This window comes from Zalophus californianus, chromosome 10, assembly GCF_009762305.2.
Source record: "Zalophus californianus isolate mZalCal1 chromosome 10, mZalCal1.pri.v2, whole genome shotgun sequence".
Lineage (NCBI taxonomy): Eukaryota > Metazoa > Chordata > Mammalia > Carnivora > Otariidae > Zalophus > Zalophus californianus.
The window spans coordinates 103,328,718-103,345,618 of NC_045604.1; the positions used below are offsets into that span (position 1 = coordinate 103,328,718).

At 43.9% G+C, this 16,901-nt stretch overlaps 1 protein-coding gene and 2 non-coding genes across 4 annotated transcripts in view; 2 read left to right on the forward strand and 1 right to left on the reverse strand.

Annotated features, from left to right (window-relative positions):
* The window catches only part of LOC113932867 (general transcription factor II-I repeat domain-containing protein 2), a 50,648-nt gene that overhangs the window by 2,446 nt on the left and 31,301 nt on the right, over positions 1–16,901 (forward strand). Inside the window, exons 2-4 of one of the 2 annotated variants that reach the window (XM_027612381.2) lie at positions 8,634–8,737; positions 12,139–12,277; positions 14,853–14,969. In XM_027612381.2, the coding sequence (XP_027468182.1) occupies positions 8,639–8,737; positions 12,139–12,277; positions 14,853–14,969 (355 nt within the window). In that variant the 5' untranslated portion in view covers positions 8,634–8,638. Of the gene's footprint in view, positions 1–8,633; positions 8,738–12,138; positions 12,513–14,852; positions 14,970–16,901 lie in introns of both variants that reach the window. The other variant, XM_027612382.2, reaches the window with a different exon arrangement.
* TRNAE-CUC lies at positions 955–1,027 on the reverse strand. Its single transcript has one exon. It is a non-coding gene; the product is annotated as a tRNA-Glu (tRNA).
* On the forward strand, positions 3,000–3,107 carry LOC113933831. Its single transcript, XR_003523526.1, has one exon. It is a non-coding gene; the product is annotated as a U6 spliceosomal RNA (small nuclear RNA).

Below are 16,901 nucleotides of genomic sequence, written 5' to 3' on the forward strand. Positions count from 1 at the left end.
AAATCGGGGTGCCTGGGTGGCTCAGTCGTTAAGCGTCTGCCTTTGGACACAGGTCATGATCCCAGGGTCCTGGAATCGAGCCCGCATCGGGCTCCCTGCTCTGCAGGAGGCCTGCTTCTCCCTCTTCTACTGTCCCTGCTCGTGTTCCCTCTCCCACTGTGTCTCTCTCTGTCAAATAAATAAATAAATAAATAAATAAATAAATAAATAAATAAATAAATAAATCTTTTTAAAAAAAAATAAAAAATAGGGACGCCCGGGTGGCTCAGTCGGTTAAGCGGCTGCCTTCAGCCCGGGTCATGATCCCAGGGTCCTGGGATCGAGTCCCACATCGGGCTCCTTGCTCAGCAGGGCGCCTGCTTCTCCCTCTCTCTCCCTCTGCTTGTGCTCTCTCTGTCAAATAAATAAAAATAAAATCTAAAAAATAAAAAAATCTTAAGAAAAACTTTTTTAATTTAAATTATTTTCTAGTTTTATTGAGATATAATTGACATAACATTGCATTAGTTTTAGGTATACTACATAGTGATTTAATATATGTATTGCAAAACTATCACAACTAGGTTAGTCAACATCACCTCACATAGTTACAAACTTTTGTTTTCTTGGGATGAGAACTTTTAAGATTCACCCTTTTAGCAACTTTTAAACATACAGTACGGGCGCCTGGGTGGCTCAGTCGTTAAGCATCTGCCTTAGGCTCAGGTCATGATCCCAGGGTCCTGGGATCGGGCTCCCTGCTCTGCGGGAAGCCTGCTTCTCCCTCTCCCAATCCCCCTGCTTGTGTTCCCTCTCTCGCTGTGTCTCTCTCTGCCAAATAAATAAATAAAATCTTAAAAAAAAAAATGTATACTACAGTATTGTTAATTGTAACTGCCATGCTGTGCATTACTTCCCCAGGACTTACTGACTGATTTTTAAGATTTTTTTCAAAAAAATTTTAAGTAATCTCTGCACCTAACGTGGGGCTCGAACTCACAACCCTGAGATAGAGAGTCACATGCTCTACCAACTGAGCCAGCCAGGCGCCCCAAGACTTACTTTTTTATGACTGGAAGTTTGTACCTTTAACGCCCTCCTCCATACATTTCTGTGGAACGGAGAACAGGTAACCCTGAGTTTATAGCTCCCATTCACTGTGGCCCAGACTGTGGAAGAGGTGGCACCTCAGGAACTTAAATAAAATCAAGGCCTCGGAGACCTGAAAAATTCTAGGAAAACCTAGAAACGGTTTGGGGAAAAAAAACAAAAACAAAAAACGGGGCCTCTATTTCAAGATGTGAGAGGTTTGGTAAATGGAGCGACGACATTGCAAATGGTGGACCGTTGTCCATGACGGAAATGAACGCTAGATCACGGATGAGCAAACTTTTTCTGTGAAAGGCCAGATAATAAGTATTTTCGGTCTGGGGGACATGTGGTCTCTGTCACATGTGTGTAGCCCTGCCCTTTACAGGAAAGCAGCCACAGATGAAATGCAGACAAACGAGTATGGTTGTGTGCCAATAAAACTTTATTGACAAAAATAGGTGGCAGTCTGGATTTGACCCACAGGCTGCAGATCGTTGACCCCCGTTCTAGATGTCTGCTTTTCATTCGTAAAATATCACCTTGAAAAGGAGAGAGAAATGGTCCTCAAGGGTTCCTGGGGAAACTATGTAAGATTTGAGAAGGTTTTTGTTTTTTTAGTTTACATCTCCAGTCTTTTATTTTTTTTTAAGATTTTATTTATTTATTTGAGAGAGAGAACGAGATAGAGAGAGCATGAGAGGGAGAAGGGTCAGAGGGAGGAGCAGACTCCCCGCTGAGCAGGGAGCCCGATGCGGGACTCAATCCCGGAACTCCAGGATCATGACCTGAGCCGAAGGCAGTTGCTTAACCAACTGAGCCACCCAGGTGCCCCACATCTCCAGTCTTTTAAAAGAGTAAAAAGTTGGGCTGGCTCAATCAGAAGAGCATCATGGGACTCTTGATCTCGAGGTTGTAAGTTCAAGCTCCACATTGGGTGTAGAGATTGCTTAAATAAATAAATAAACTTTAAAAAAGTAATAAATAAAAGAGCAAAAAGTTAAGTACTGTGTAAATCCTGTGATCCAAGTGAACATTGCTTATGCTTTAGATTTGAATAGAAAAGAAATTAATCACCCTGTAGGTTCTGGGGGATTTTACTCTGTGCTACAGGCTTTCCTTGTTAAGGATTTTTAGCTTTGAGGCGCCTGGGTGGCTCAGTCAGTTGGGCGGCTGCCTTTGGCCCAGGTCATGATCTCAGGGTCCTGGGATCGAGCCTCGCGTCGGGCTCCCTGCACAGCGGGAGAGTCCGCTTCTCTCTCTCCCCCAGCTGCTTCCCTGCTTGTGCTCTCTCCCTCTCAAATAAAATCTTTATTAAAAAAAAGGATTTTTAGCTTTGCTAGAAAGCAGTGATTTTTTTTTTTCAGGAAAATATTCTCAGGGTGGGAGACCCCAGGTCAGCTTCTAATCATGTTTCATTAGTTTGTTTTAAGTCATCTCTACACCCAATGTGGGGCTTGAACTCACAACCCCAAGATCAAGAGTCCCATGCTGTATGGACTGGGCCAGGCAGGAGCTCCCACGTTTCATTATTGTTGATGTTCCATTAGTGCACGGGGTATTCTAAGTCACCAAATAGAAAAGACGAGGCTCCTGCCTCCATTTGTTGTTAAGTAAAGGATGCAACAAAGCAATAATTATACAACACTGGCTTTTTTTGTCATTGCCAGTCGCACAGTTGATACCAACTGCTAATATCTTGTTTACTTCCACCTAGCTTAATTTTGCCTGTTATTTATTCTCCGCAATAAACCAGAGTTTTGACATCACAGTCCTCTTAGGTAGGGATTACTGTGCTATAATTAACAGAAATGATACCTGTACCACTGGTGCTAGCAGATGCCAGTCAAGCAATATACTTTTGTGTTTTAGAGAAAGGCTTTGTTGAAACTTCCCTATGCAAGGAATTGTGCAAAATAATAGATACAAAGGTGCTCACTTCGGCAGCACATATGCTGAAGTTGCAACAATACAGAGAAGATTAGCATGGCCCCTTCGCAAGGATGACATGCAGAATAATAGATACAGAGGTACCATACATGCATTTAACTTTTGAGAGTTTAACCATGGTTGCACTGTAAACATGAAATGAGAAAAATCACTATTTCAATATCATAGGGAGAGCTTGGGTGGCTCAGTCGGTTGGGTGTCTTGACCTTGACTTAGGGCATGGTCTCAGGGGCCTGGGATTGAGCCCTGAGTTGGGATCTGTGCTCAGTGGGGGAGTCTGCTTCTCCTTCTCCTTCTGCCCCTCCCCCCAGTCATGCTCTGTCACCCTCTCTCTCTCTTTCTCTCTCTCTCATGAATAGATAAAATCTTTAAACAAACAAACAAATAAATAAATATTGTAGGCACTCTCTGTCATTCCAGTGGAGGAGCACGTGGGAAACGGGAGCCTGGAATATGCCAGCCCCTTTAAACGGTCTCCGTTCTCTGGGGCCTCTCAACGTGAACATCTCAAAACACCATGTGTGACTCCAGTGTTTAAAAATGTGTGTTTTTCAGGGCGCCTGGCTGGTTCAGTTGGTAGAGCATGTGACTCTTGATCTCAGGGTTGTAAATTCGAGCCCCACGTTGGGTGTAAAGATTACTTAAAAATAAAATCTTAAGGGGTCCCTGGGTGGATCAATCGTTAAGTGTCTGCCTTCGGCTGAGGTCATGAGGGATCGAGCCCCACATCAGGCTCCCTGCTCCGCAGGAGGCCTGCTTCTCCCTCTCCCACTCCCCCTGCTTGTGTTCCCTCTCTCGCTGTCTCTCTCTCTCTCTGTCAAATTAAAAAATAAATAAATAAAAATTAAAAAATAAATAAAATCTTAAAACAAAAATGTGTGTTTTTCATACATCATGGCCCCTAACCTACTTCACTGGGTGATTAATGGAAGAAACAGCCATCCATGTCTACACTGCAGGGAAAACTGGCCAGCAGGACTTGGTGAGGGGTCACCATTAGAGATGTGGTCCCAGGGAATCCAGTATTCATGCCATCAACATGCAAGTCATCAAACAAGGGCATTTCATGTTCCAGTAGCTGCTTGATGACCAGCCAAGTAGGTGATAAGAGTTTAGAGAGACAGAAAAGTATTACAGTTATGGCTGGAAGACATGAACTCCAAAGACATAGCTATTGATGGCAAAACTCTTCTTTTTTTTAAGATTTTACTTATTTATTTATTTGAGAGAGAGCGAGAGAACGATTGGGGGGAGGAGCAGAGGGAAAGGGACAAGCAGACGCTGCACTGAGCTTGGAGCCCAAAGCAGGGCTCGATACCATGACCCTGAGATCATGACCTAAGCCGAAATCAAGAGTTGGAGGCTTAACTGACTGTTGATGGCAAAATTCTAAAAGAAAAGGGAACCAAGCCCTCCCCCAAAGAAGGATGGCCTTCTGATAAACAGGTCAAATCCACCCCAGGGGGGTTGACACATTTTAGAACCACTTATGTGAAAAAATGTGCTGTGTTGGCAAAGTTGCATCTAGTGATAAAGAGGAAAATCATTTCCCTAAATAATTAAAGAAATCATAGAAGAAAAATGTTCTCTCTGGGGCAGATATTTTTTGCTTCCTAAGATGATTTTGACTATGCATGAATTTGCCTTTGGGCGTGCCTACTTCCATTGTAAGATGGGACTCTTGTATAAGAAGGGTTTTTTGGTTTGTTTTTTTTTTTTATTTTTATTTTTTTAAAGATTTTATTTATTTATTCATGAGAGACAGAGGAGGAGAGAGAGAGAGAGGGAGAAGCAGAGGGAGAAGCAGGCTCCCAAGGAGCAGGGAGCCCGATGCGGGACTCGATCCCAGGACCCTGGGATCATGACCTGAGCCAAAGGCAGACGCTTAACCATCTGAGCCACCCAGGCGCCCTGTTTTGTTTTTTAAAACAGTGTTTGAATTAGTTTACTCTGAAAGATACTGGTCAAGAGTATCAGTTTCTTAGTCACAGTTTCCTTTTTTTCTTAAGTAGGCTTCACACTCAACATGGGGCTTGAACTCATGACGCTGTTGCATCCTCTAGGGACTGAGCCAGCCAGATGCCCCTCTTAGTCACAGTTTTATTTATTTATTTTTTTAAAGATTTTATTTATTTATTTGACAGAGACACAGCGAGAGAGGGAACACAAGCAGCGGGAATGGGAGAGGGAGAAGCAGGCTTCCCGCTGAGCAGGGAGCCCGATGCGGGGCTCGATCCCAGGACGCCGGGACCAAGACCTGAGCTGAAGGCAGACGCTCAACGACTGAGCCACCCAGGCGCCCCTTAGTCACAGTTTTAAATAGTAATGACGTATTAAAGGATTTTGAATGCTAGTTTATTTTTAGAACAGTGCAAATTTACCCATATTAGTCCTTTTTAAAAACAAATATTCGCTTTATCTTAGATAAAAATTGAACACATGTTCAATATATTTAAAGGCTCATTTTTAAATCTTTGTAACTTCCAATGGGAAAATAATTTCACTGTTTCAACCAAGTAATGCCATTGATTTCTAAAAGTGTAGACAGGACTTTGGAGTGAAAGCTCCAGTTTCACCAACAGACTTATTTTGCATAAAATAAAAGTCATTTCAAGTTGTGCCCTTCTCATGAAAGAATTTAATCTGAATTCTTAATGGTGCATTCTAGAGACTGATTTCCCCAAAAAAGAATTACATAACCCATAGGATGGACCATAAAATTTCTGAACATAGAAATGTACAAATAATTGACACAGAGTATGGTCAGTTTCTAAAAATAATTGTTAAAATTTTGAAATAATCTTGAACTTGCTGAAAAGTTGGGAGTATGGTACAAAGAACTTTTATTTTTTCTGAACCATTTGAGAGAAATTATCAACCTGTGGCCCCATTATTCCTGAATACTTAACAGTATATATTTCCTATCAACAAAAATATTTTATATAACAGCAGTATTACAAAGTTAACCCAGGTATGCCTGGGTGGCTCAGTCGGTTAAGCGTCTGCCTTCAGCTCAGGTCATGATCCCAGGGTCTTGGGATCGAACCCCACATCGGGCTCCCTGCTCAGTGGGGAGCCTGCTTCTCCCTCTCCCTCTTGCTGCTCCCCCTGCTTGTGCTCTCTCTGTCAAATAAATAAAATCTTTTTAAAAAAGTGAACTTTCCATAAAATATACCTTGATTTTAAAAATTTTGGGGGTGCCTAGGTGGCTCAGTTGGTTGAGTGGCTGGCTCTTGATTTTGACTTCAGTCATGATCTCAGGGTCCTGGGATCAAGCCCCATGGTGGGCTCCAAGGCAAGTCTACTGTGAGGATTCGCTACTCCTCTCCCTCTGCCCCTCCCCCTGCTCACATGATTTCTCTAAAATAAATAAATAAATCTTTTAAAAAAATTTTTTTAATGACATGAACAGGTATTTCAAAGAAATGAAATGTAATCCCAGTGAGGATTTAGTTTACAGCAGTTATAAAGAATTTTTTTTGAGAGATCGTGAGCAGGGGTGGGGCGGTGTGGTGAGAGGCAGAGAGAAAGGGAGAGAATCTTAAGCAGGTTCCACACTCAGTGTGGAGCCCGACCCAGGGCTCAATCCCACAACCCTGAGTTCACGACCTGAGCCAAAATCAAGAGTTGGACACTCAACCAAACGAGCTACCCAGGCGCCCAGCTAAAGAATTTTTTATAATAAAAACTTTACTCAAAAGGAGACGTGAATGATCATTTTGACCATTTTTCTTCTTGCTGAATAAAATCTGCAGACATGAACAATGTTTGAGTTCAGGGATGGGTGCTCCACTTTGCTTTTTGGTCTGCTTCATTGAGAGACTTCTGAACTTGGAGGTTATCTTAAGGACATAGAAGGCCATGTCCTAGTAATTTTTTTCATTTTATAAACTACCCACATGTAAGTGGTTTATAATGACAGACTTCTCCTTGTTCTCAAATATGGGTGTGATAAGGAAAGTCAAAGTTTTATTTTAAGATAATTATTTAAAAGCTTCAAATTGGGGACGCCTGGGTGACTCAGTGTGTTGAGCATCCAAGTCTTGATCTCAGCTCAGGTCTTGATCTCAGGGTCATGGGTTCAGGCCCCGTGTTGGGCTCCACACTGGGCAGGGAGCCTACTTAAAAAAAATAATAATAAAATAAAAAGAGAAAGTCCAAATTGAAGCGTGTGTATTTCCTTACTTGTTCATGGCCAGGTCATGCCTGGTCTGAAGTCCCATTCTCCTTTCACATTCTATTTCATAGTAGGGAGACTGATTTATTAAAAAAAAAAAAAAAAAAAGTTTAAGTAGGCTCCATGCTGGGAGCCTCCCAACATGGTGCTTGAACTCACGACCCCGAGATCAAGACCTGAGCTGATATCAAGAGTCAGGTACTTAACCAAACTGAGCCACCCAGGTGCCCCAGATTTATAAAAATTTTTAACCAAAGCAATTTGATCGCCCTCTCCCTCTGCCTGCCACTCCCCCTGCTTGTGCTCTCTCCCTCTCTGTCAAATAAATAAATCTTAAAAAAAAGAGAGAGAGAGAGAGAGACTATGTGAATATTTCTGAATAACCTTATACAACCACCATAATTCACTCCCTTCGATCTATGTTTCGACTTCCTTCCATGTACCTATTCATGTTATCTGTTAATTTATCTTTTGCTTACAAATATAATTAATCCAGCTGCTTTGGGGCCATGACAGAGCTAGTAGTATTTCTTTAGAATGCTCTACTTCAAAAAAATCCTCTTTATGGGGGTGCCTGGATGGCTCAGTTGGTTGGGCATCTGCCTTTGGGTTGTGATCCCGGGGTCCTCCTGTCGAGGCCTGCGTTGGGCTCCTTGGTCATTGGAGAGCCTGCTTCTCCCTCTCCCTCTGCTGCTTTCCCTGCTTGTGGTCTCTCTCTCTCTTTCTCTCAAATAAATAAATTAAAAAAAAATCCTTTTTATGGCGTTAGAGAAATTTTTTCAGAGACATCTTGGGATGCTACCTTGATTTAGAGCTCGGAGGAATTTTGAGTGAGCTTTTATGCCAGAGAAATCTTAGCTGGGATCATCTCTTCCCACCTTGAGTGTACAAACCCACTTCTCTCTCTTTTGTGGCTGGGAGTCAGAATGTGGTGTCGGGCACTAACGTCCTTGGGAAGTGGTTAACATGCTTCTCCAGCAAAGTACCTGAATTTATTTTGCAAGGAGATGACGTCCAGGTTTAGTGGAAAACACCCTTCATGAAAATTAGCATTCCTAGCCAGAGATCTTGGGCAAACCACTTTACGTCTTTATTTTTATTATTATTATTTATTTGAGAGAGAGAGAGTGAGCAAGAGAGCATGCAGGAGCAGGATGGGGGGCAGAGGCAGAGGGAGAAGCAGACTCCCCGCTGAGCAGGGAGCCCGACGTGGGACTCGATCCCAGGACCCAGGGATCATGACCTGAGCCGAAGGCAGACGCTCAACCGACTGAGTCACCCAGGCGCCCCAGACCACTTTATGTCTTTAGTTAGTTTCTTCACCCGTAAAGGGAGGTTGGAACTAGGTCATTGGTGAGGACCCTCGCAGCTCTAAACGCATGCTTAGAGGATACTGTGGATTTCCACTGCTCACTTTCTTGTTACTTCTCTTGGACAGGGATCATGGCCCAAGTGGAAGTGTCTGCCCTGCCTGTGGAAACCGAGGAGTCCTCGGAGAGCAGGATGGTGGTGACGTTCCTCGTGTCTGCTCTGGAGTCCATGGTGAGGCGGTCTGCAGTTCTATAAAATGTCCCCCAGTTGGACCACTGTCGAAATAGCAGAGCTGGGGGCGCCTGGGTGGCTCAGTCGTTGAGCATCTGCCTTCGGCTCGGGTCATGATCCCAGGGTCCTGGGATCGAGCCCCGCATCGGGCTCCCTGCTCAGCGGCGAGCCTGCTTCTCCCTCTCCCACTCCCCCTGCTTGTGTTCCCTCTCTCACTGTGTCTCTCTCTGTCAAGTGAATAAATAAAATCTTAAAAAAAAAAAAAAAAGAAAGAAAGAAATAGCAGAGCTGGGCCACATTTCACTCTGTCTATTTAACTGTAGCCTTCTTCAACAGAGGTCCCGGGCTCATCAGGTCACCGTTAAAGGCATTTCTTATGCTATGGATGTAATTATATCAACACGAGCTTTCCAGATCTGAAAATTTAACGAGGGCGCCTCTGTTCCTTTGTTTGAGAATGCTTTTGCTCTGAATTCAGAAATAAGCTGATAGTCCATTGTTAGCTCCAACATGTAAAATGGACCTTGTGGGTGAAAACCTGGTGAGAAATGTCCATAACCTCAAGGAATCCGATCACAAGATACTTATTGATTAGAAAGGGAAAACCAGCACCTTATAAAAGTGGACAAGCCTGAGAGACGCCCCCTTCATCAGGCCCTCAGAGTGGACATCAGCAGTAATGGGACAGACTGGTGTCATGTGCCTCCCAACATGATGTGCCAGGAAGGGGCTTTGCCAATTCTGTGGCATTCCTGCCAAAAACGCATGACCGGAATCTAATGGGGGAACACCAGACAAAGCCAAATTAAGGGACGTTCTACAAAATGACTGGGCTGGACTATTTTTTTTCTTTTAAGATTTTTTTCTTTATTTCGAGAGAGAGAACAAGGGGGGGTGGTGAGTGGAGGGGAGGAGCAAAGGGAGAGGAAGAGGGAGAGAGAATCTCAAGCAAACTCTGCGCTGAGCATGGAGCCTCACGTGGGGCTCGATCTCATGCCCCTGAGATCATGACCTGAGCTGAAACCAAGAGTCGGATGCTTAACCTACTGAGTCACCCAGGTGCCCACAAGAGTGATATTTTCACGGAGCATCAAGAAGTCCAGTGACACTGAAGCAGGGGGAGAAAAGAAGAGGTGGTCAGAGGTAAGGTCCAAGAGGCCCCAGGTGGCCAGATCATGTAGAGCTCTGGGCCTTTCTCCGCAGGGTGGTGGGAAGCGTTTGGACGGTTCCGAGTGAAGGAGTCATTCGGGGGCGTGGTGCTTGTGTGGCCAGTCGGTGAACGTGGAACAAGAGTGGGATGTTGGGACACCAGTTAGCGGGCTAAGGCCATGGTCCAGGCGGGAGATTTCGGTGGCATGGACGAGGCTGGGAATGATGGAGGTGGGAAGAAGTGATGCTTCTAGAAGGATCTGTAGAGTTGACGGGACTTAGCAATAGATTGGATGTGAGTGGTGAGGTTTTCTTGGGGGGAAGATTAAGAGTTTTGGTTTTGGTTTTTACGGTGGTAAGATAGATAGAGATCATAAAATTTACCATTTTAACCACTTTAACCAGTTCAAGGGCATTAAATACATTCACCTTGTCATGTAATTGTCACCACCATCCCTCTCCAGAGCTTTTTCATTTTCCTCAACTGAAACTCTGCACTCATTGAACAAAATTACTCCCCACCCGCCCCTCCCTCCACCCTCTGGGAACTAAGAAGTTGTTTTTTTGGTGGGGGGGGCACCTGGATGGCACAGTCAGTTAAGCGTCCAACTCTTGATTTCGGCTCAGGTCATGATCTCCAGGTCGTGAGATTGAGCCCCGTGTTGAGCTCCACACTCAGCGGGGAGTCTGCTTGGGATTCTTTCTCCATCTGCCTCTCTCTCTCTTGGTCTCTCATGAATAAATAAATGAAATCTTAAAAAAAACAACACAGAAGTTCTCTCTGGTCAGGAATATACTTACCAATGTAGCATATGCAGTTATAAATACACCACACATTCTTTTCAGTCTTTGGAAGGATTTACACAAAGTAAATTTAACGGATTTCTTGTCTGTAGGACATACACCTGTAGCACTATGATGAACAGGAAGTGTGTCTTATGTATGAATTTTCAGCTGTTGTGCATCCCTACCATCAAAAATAAAAACATACTCAACCAGGTTGGAGGAAATATTAAGTTATCTGTCTATTCTCTCTATGGAAAATATTATAAAATTGTTGTCGTAGGAAGAGGCAGTCAAAGAGTCTGTAGCCAAAAATATAGGGGAGAAAGACCTGTTGGAAAGGCAGGTAAAGATACTGCCCCCAGTTCTGACAAGCAACAAGAATTCTCTGACAGCCACTGGGTGTCCTACAATTTGACTCAGTTCTCACTCAGTCTATGTCGAGAGAGCATAAGATCCCGCAGGTTAAGGGCTCCACCCTCCAAGGCCACCCCTCACTTCAGACGCTAACATCAAGTCGAGGTTGTCACCTGTGCTCCAGACCTACGGCTATAGATCGGAGGTTTCCAAAGAGCGCCCCCTCCTGGGTGCGATTAATTTGCTAGAGCAGCTCACAGAACTCAGAGAAACAGTTTACTTACTGGATTACCGGTTTATTACAAAAGGATGTGACTCAGGAACAGCCAGATGGAAGAGATGCATAGGGCAAGGTATGGGGGAAAGGGTGTGGAGGCTCCATGTCCTCTCCCGGCTAACCACTCTCCCTAAATCCCCATGTGCTCACCAGCCCGGAAGCTCCCGATGCTGTCCTTTTGGGGGTTTATGGAGGCTTTATTACATAGGCACGATTGATTAAATTACTGGCCACTAGGGATTGAACTCAACTTCCAGCCCTTCTCCCCTCCCCAGAGGCCAGGGGGCAGGGCCGAAAGTGCCACTCCTCCAGTCACATAGTTGGTTCCCCTGGCAACCAGCCCCATCAGGTGCCCTCATTAACCTTGACATTAACCTTGACAAAAAGATCCCTTTGTTGCTCTCTTAGGAAATTCCAAGGGTTTTAGGAGCTCTGGGCCAGGAACAGTGGATGAAGACCAAATATATTATTTATTGTTATAAACCACAGTATCGTAAGTTAATAAAAATATTAGCTTAATAAGTTAATAAAAATATGTTCTCTGGGTTTTATGATGTTTATGGTATTTGCTTGGTGGATTTGTTTCTTTGTCTTGGAGATTTTTCTCATTCTAAATGCATACTCATTTTTGTACCTAATTTTGTATTTTTCTTAAATTTAATGTCTATGCCCACCATGGGGCTCGAACTCCCAATCATGATATCAAGAGTCACATGCTCTACCGACTGAGCCAGCCAGGCGCCCCCGTGTTCTTTTCTTAAAACAGATCTCTCAGGCTCCACAAGATCTGGATCTGCCCTGGTATATAACACTGTATTCTTTGTTTCTATTTCAGTGCAAAGAGTTGGCCAAGTCCAAAGCAGAGGTGGCCTGCATTGCCATGTATGAGACAGACGTGTTTGTTGTTGGAACCGAGAAAGGACGTGCTTTTGTCAACGCCAGGACGGATTTACAGAAGGATTTTGCAAAATACTGTAGGCGTTAACAGTTTTATCCTTTGTATTCATAACTCTTAAAATATTTGCTGGGAAGACTTATGTAATGTTTTCTTTTAAGGTATCCTAAGCCTTATCCTAAAAGTGGTTCTGATACATCTCTTTTGACTTGGCATCCCAGTGAGTAGCTGCCCAACACGGAGGAGTCCAAGAAACGGGGCCACGTGTATTTTGTCCTGTGTCCTCAGCAGCACCCTGGTTTTGTCAAAGAAATGTGAGGAACATAGAGTAAATTATCTTTGACTCCTTTTATAAACCCACATTTTAAAAAAATTCTGGGGCGCCTGGGTGACTCAATATCCGGCTCTTGGTTTCAGCTGGGGTCATGGTCTCGGGGTCGTGAGATCAAGCCCCGTGTCGGGCTCTGCACTCAGCGTCAAGTCTGCTTGAGATTCTTTCTCTCTCTGCCCCTCCCCCCCCCACATGTGCCTTCTCTCTCTGGCTTTCTAAAATACATAAATAAAATCTTTCTAAAAATTCTTAATTTAGGGGTGGCTGGGTGGCTCAGTCATTAGGCGTCTGCCTTCGGCTCAGGTCATGATCCCATGAGCCCTCATCGGGCACCCTGCTCCGCAGGGAGTTTGCTTCTCCCTCTCCCACTCCCCCTGCTTGTGTTCCCTCTCTGGCTGTGTCTCTCTCTGTCAAATAAATAAATAAAATCTTTTAAAAAAAAATTCTTAATTTACTTGTTCCCCAAAGGAAAGGGAAAAACTCAGGGCTTGTTAGGTATTCCTCCGAGTTAATAACCATTTTCCCTTTTTTCCGCTCTGGGCCCTTCAGAGCCTTCAATGTGTTATGAGTGGGAAGGATCACTAGTGAGCATATGGGGCCATACATGACGGAAACTAGTCTAGGGTGTTAAAGCCTACACCTTGTATAGTGATGATCTCTACCATGGTAGGTCACCTACCGAATACTGAGTTAGCACCTTAATATTTTCTGGAACCAAGAAAGGGAAAAAAAAAAAAAACCCACGAAGATTTATCAGAGGATATAATGTGAATGTGAGTGTGGAAAGGGGATATAGATGTCGACGTTTCCAAAGCGTGGTCAGAGGGCGTACGGACATAAAGGTATATTTACGTACGTCAAGTTCATATACAAATGGGAAGGAGAGAGGGACTGATTGATTTGAGACTGGTTTCCAAGACCAAATTTAGGGTCTCCATTCTCAGGGAGATAGCTTCAAATATGAAGCAATCTTTAAATAATACAGTGAGTGTATAATTGACGAACAGGAAGAGTATTCTCATTTCATTAATATCAGCTGCCAGTTGAATTTTTTTTCAGATTTATTTATTTATTTGAGATAGAGAATGAGCATGAGCCAGGGTTGGGGGGGGTGCAGAGGGAGAGAGAGAAGCAGACTCCCCGCTGACGCAGGGCTCAGTCTCACGACCCTGAGATCGTGACCTGAAATGAAACCAAGAGGCAGACGCTTAACCGACTGAGCCACCCAGACTCCCCACCAGTTGGATTTCTAATTGTTGACATTTCATGCCAGATTTTTTTCAAGTTTCACAGTTGCATGCTGATTTTTCAGATATAGGGCTATTCATGCTTTCTAATTCTTCCAGTACCCATCTCAGTAAACTTCACGTTCAACTTCATTTTTAACTAGTTCATTTCATGTAAGTTGTCAAATTTGGTGGCAAAAAATGGTTTATAACATTTGCTTTGTAATTTTAATATCTGTGTTGATGCCTCTACTTTTGTTCCATGGTGAAGGTCTTCCCATACCATGTCTGTTACTTTCAGAACTATATAGCAAATAACATTTCTGTTATCATTTCCTTTGAGCTACTACTATTCCCTGTGTGTTGAATTATTTATGGTTCTTTATCAATAGATTCATTTCAGAGGTGATCACTGTTATATTATCCTATCCATCATAAATACCCTGTTCTTTGTGTTTTTTTAATTTTTAAATTTTTATCTATCTATCATCTATCTATCTATCTATCTATCTATCTATATCTATTTTAGAGAGAGAGAGAGCATGCATTAGTGGGGGTAGGGAGGGGCAGAAGGAGAAAGAGAGAATCTTACACAGGCTCCACGCTAGGTGGAGCTGAACATGGAGCCCGAGGCGGAGCTCGATCTCACGACCCTGAGATCATGACCTGAGCTGGAATCAAGAGTTGGATGCTTAGCTAACTGAGCCACCCAGGCGCCCCCAATTTTTTTTTAAGATTTTATTTTTTAAGTTCTCTCTACACCCAACATGGGGCTTGAACTTACAACCCTGAGATCAAGAGTTGCATGCTCTACCGATTGAGCCAGCCAGGCGACCCATCTCTGTGGGTTTTCTTAATTAAAAGATCTTGTTTTGGGGCACCTGGGTGGCTCAGTCAGAAGAACATGCGACCATCTCAGGGTCGTGTGTTCAATCCCCATGTTGGGGGTAGAATTTACTAAAAAAAAAAAAAAATCGTGTTTTATGTTTGTTCATTCTTACCCCTTTTTCCTCTACAAATACCAGAAGCATAGACATTAAGGGAGTGCACAAGACAAGTGCTTGGATAATGAGTCTGTGCCTGTCACTCACTCACAGGCATTGCCGAAGGGGCGGAGGCCAAGCCCCCATGCCCAGCGAACAGGATGCAGATCGATTCAGGAGAAGCGGAAATACTCAGAACAGCGGTCGAGGACTATTTCTGCTTTTGTTACGGTAAAGTTCAGGTCGAGCATTAATTCTCTGAATAGTTCACTCAGGAGGAGGGCAGTGTTACAGATCACCTTATTGGTGTGACCCCTTAGATGCCTCTGATGCTTAAAACTCCACATTCTCTTTAAGGGAAGAGCCAGTTCTTCAGGACCAGAATAAGTCTTTTTTTTTTTTTAAGATTTTATTTTATTTATTAGAGAGAGAAAGCACAAGCAGGGGGGTGGCAGGCAGAGGGAGAGGGAGAAGCACGCTCCCCACTGAGCAGGGAGCCCGATGCAGGGCTCGATCCCAGGACCCTGGGATCATGACCTGAGCCCAAGGCAGACACCTAACCCACTGAGCCACTCAGGCGCCCCAGGACTGGAGTAAGTCTTACAGAAGACAGCTTGATCTCTTGTGGTCACTGGAAAGCTCCGATTGACCAGACTTCAGTCTTCATTATTTGCTCCCGTTTTAGGGAGCCCCCAGTGGAGGTCCAATGCAATTACAGTTGACCCTTGAACAACGCAGGGGTTAGGGGCAATGACCGCCGGCACAGACAAAAATCCGTGTCTAACCTTTGACTCCCCCCCAAACTTAACTACTAATAGCCTACTGTTGACGGGAAGCATTACTGGTAACAGAAATAGTCGATTAATATGTATTTTGTGTGTTATGTGTATTATACGATGTCTTCCTACAATAAAATAAGCTTGAGAAAAGAAAGTGTTATTTAGAACATCATAAGGAGAGACTCATGAGTGGCTTAGTCGGTTGGGTGACCCCACTCTTGATTTTGGCTCAAGTCATGATCTCAGGGTCATGAGATCGAGCCCTGTGTCGAGCTCTGTGCTCAGTGGGGATTCTGAGATTCCTCTCCCTCTGCCCCCTCCCTAGAATAAATAAATAAATAAATAAAATCCTTAAAAAAAAAAAAAAAAGGAGGGGTACCTGGGTGGCTCAGTCGGTTAAGCAGCTGCCTTTGGCTCGGATCATGACCCCAGGGTCCTGGGATCAAGCCCCACGCTGGGCTCCCTGCTCGGCGGAGAGCCTGCTTCTCCTTCTCCCTCTGCCTGCCGCTCTGCCTACTTGTGCTCTTTTTCTCTCTCTCCGACAAATAAACAAATAAAATCTTTAAAAAAAAATCCTAAGGAAGAAAAACCATGTTTACAGTACTGTGCTGTATTTATTGAAAAAAATCCATATATAGGTGGACCTGTGCAGTTCCAACCCATGTTTTTCAAAGGTCAACTATGTTCGTTGCTATTTTGGGCGCCAACGTCACCGTCATTGGTCTCTCCACCTACTCATGTCTTTCACAAGCATTTAAGATGGGGAATTTTTTTTTAAGTCTATTTATTTATTTATTTTACATAATCTCTACACACCCAATGTGGGGCTCTCACTCATGACTCAAGGTCAAGAGTTGCATGCTCTTCTGACTGAGCCATCCAGGTGCCTCAAGATGGGGATTTTTTTTTAATACCTAACACAGTATTTTCAGGGGCGCCTGGGTGGCTCAGTTGTTAAGCGTCTCCCTTCGGCTCAGGTCATGGTCCCAGGGTCCTGGGATCCGGCCCCACGTCAGACTCCCCACTCTGTGGGAAGCCTGCTTCTCCCTCTCCCACTACCCCCTGCTTGTGTTCCCTCTCTCACTGTCTCTCTCTCTGTCAAATAATTAAATAAAATCTTTAAAAAAATAAAAAAAAAAGCTAGGTAACCAAGGAAAAAAAAAGCTAGGTAACCGAGAGGGGCACCTGGCTAGCTCAGTCAGAAGAGTGTGTGACTCTTGATCTCATGGTTGTGAGTTTGAGCCCCGCATTGGGGGTAGAGATTACTTAAAAATGAAATCTTAAAAAAAAAAAAAAAAAAAAGGCTAGGTAACCAAATAGCTACACAGGTGTTGTATTTAGTTGCGATATAAACACCTTTCTTAGCATCTCAGGGTCTTGTTTG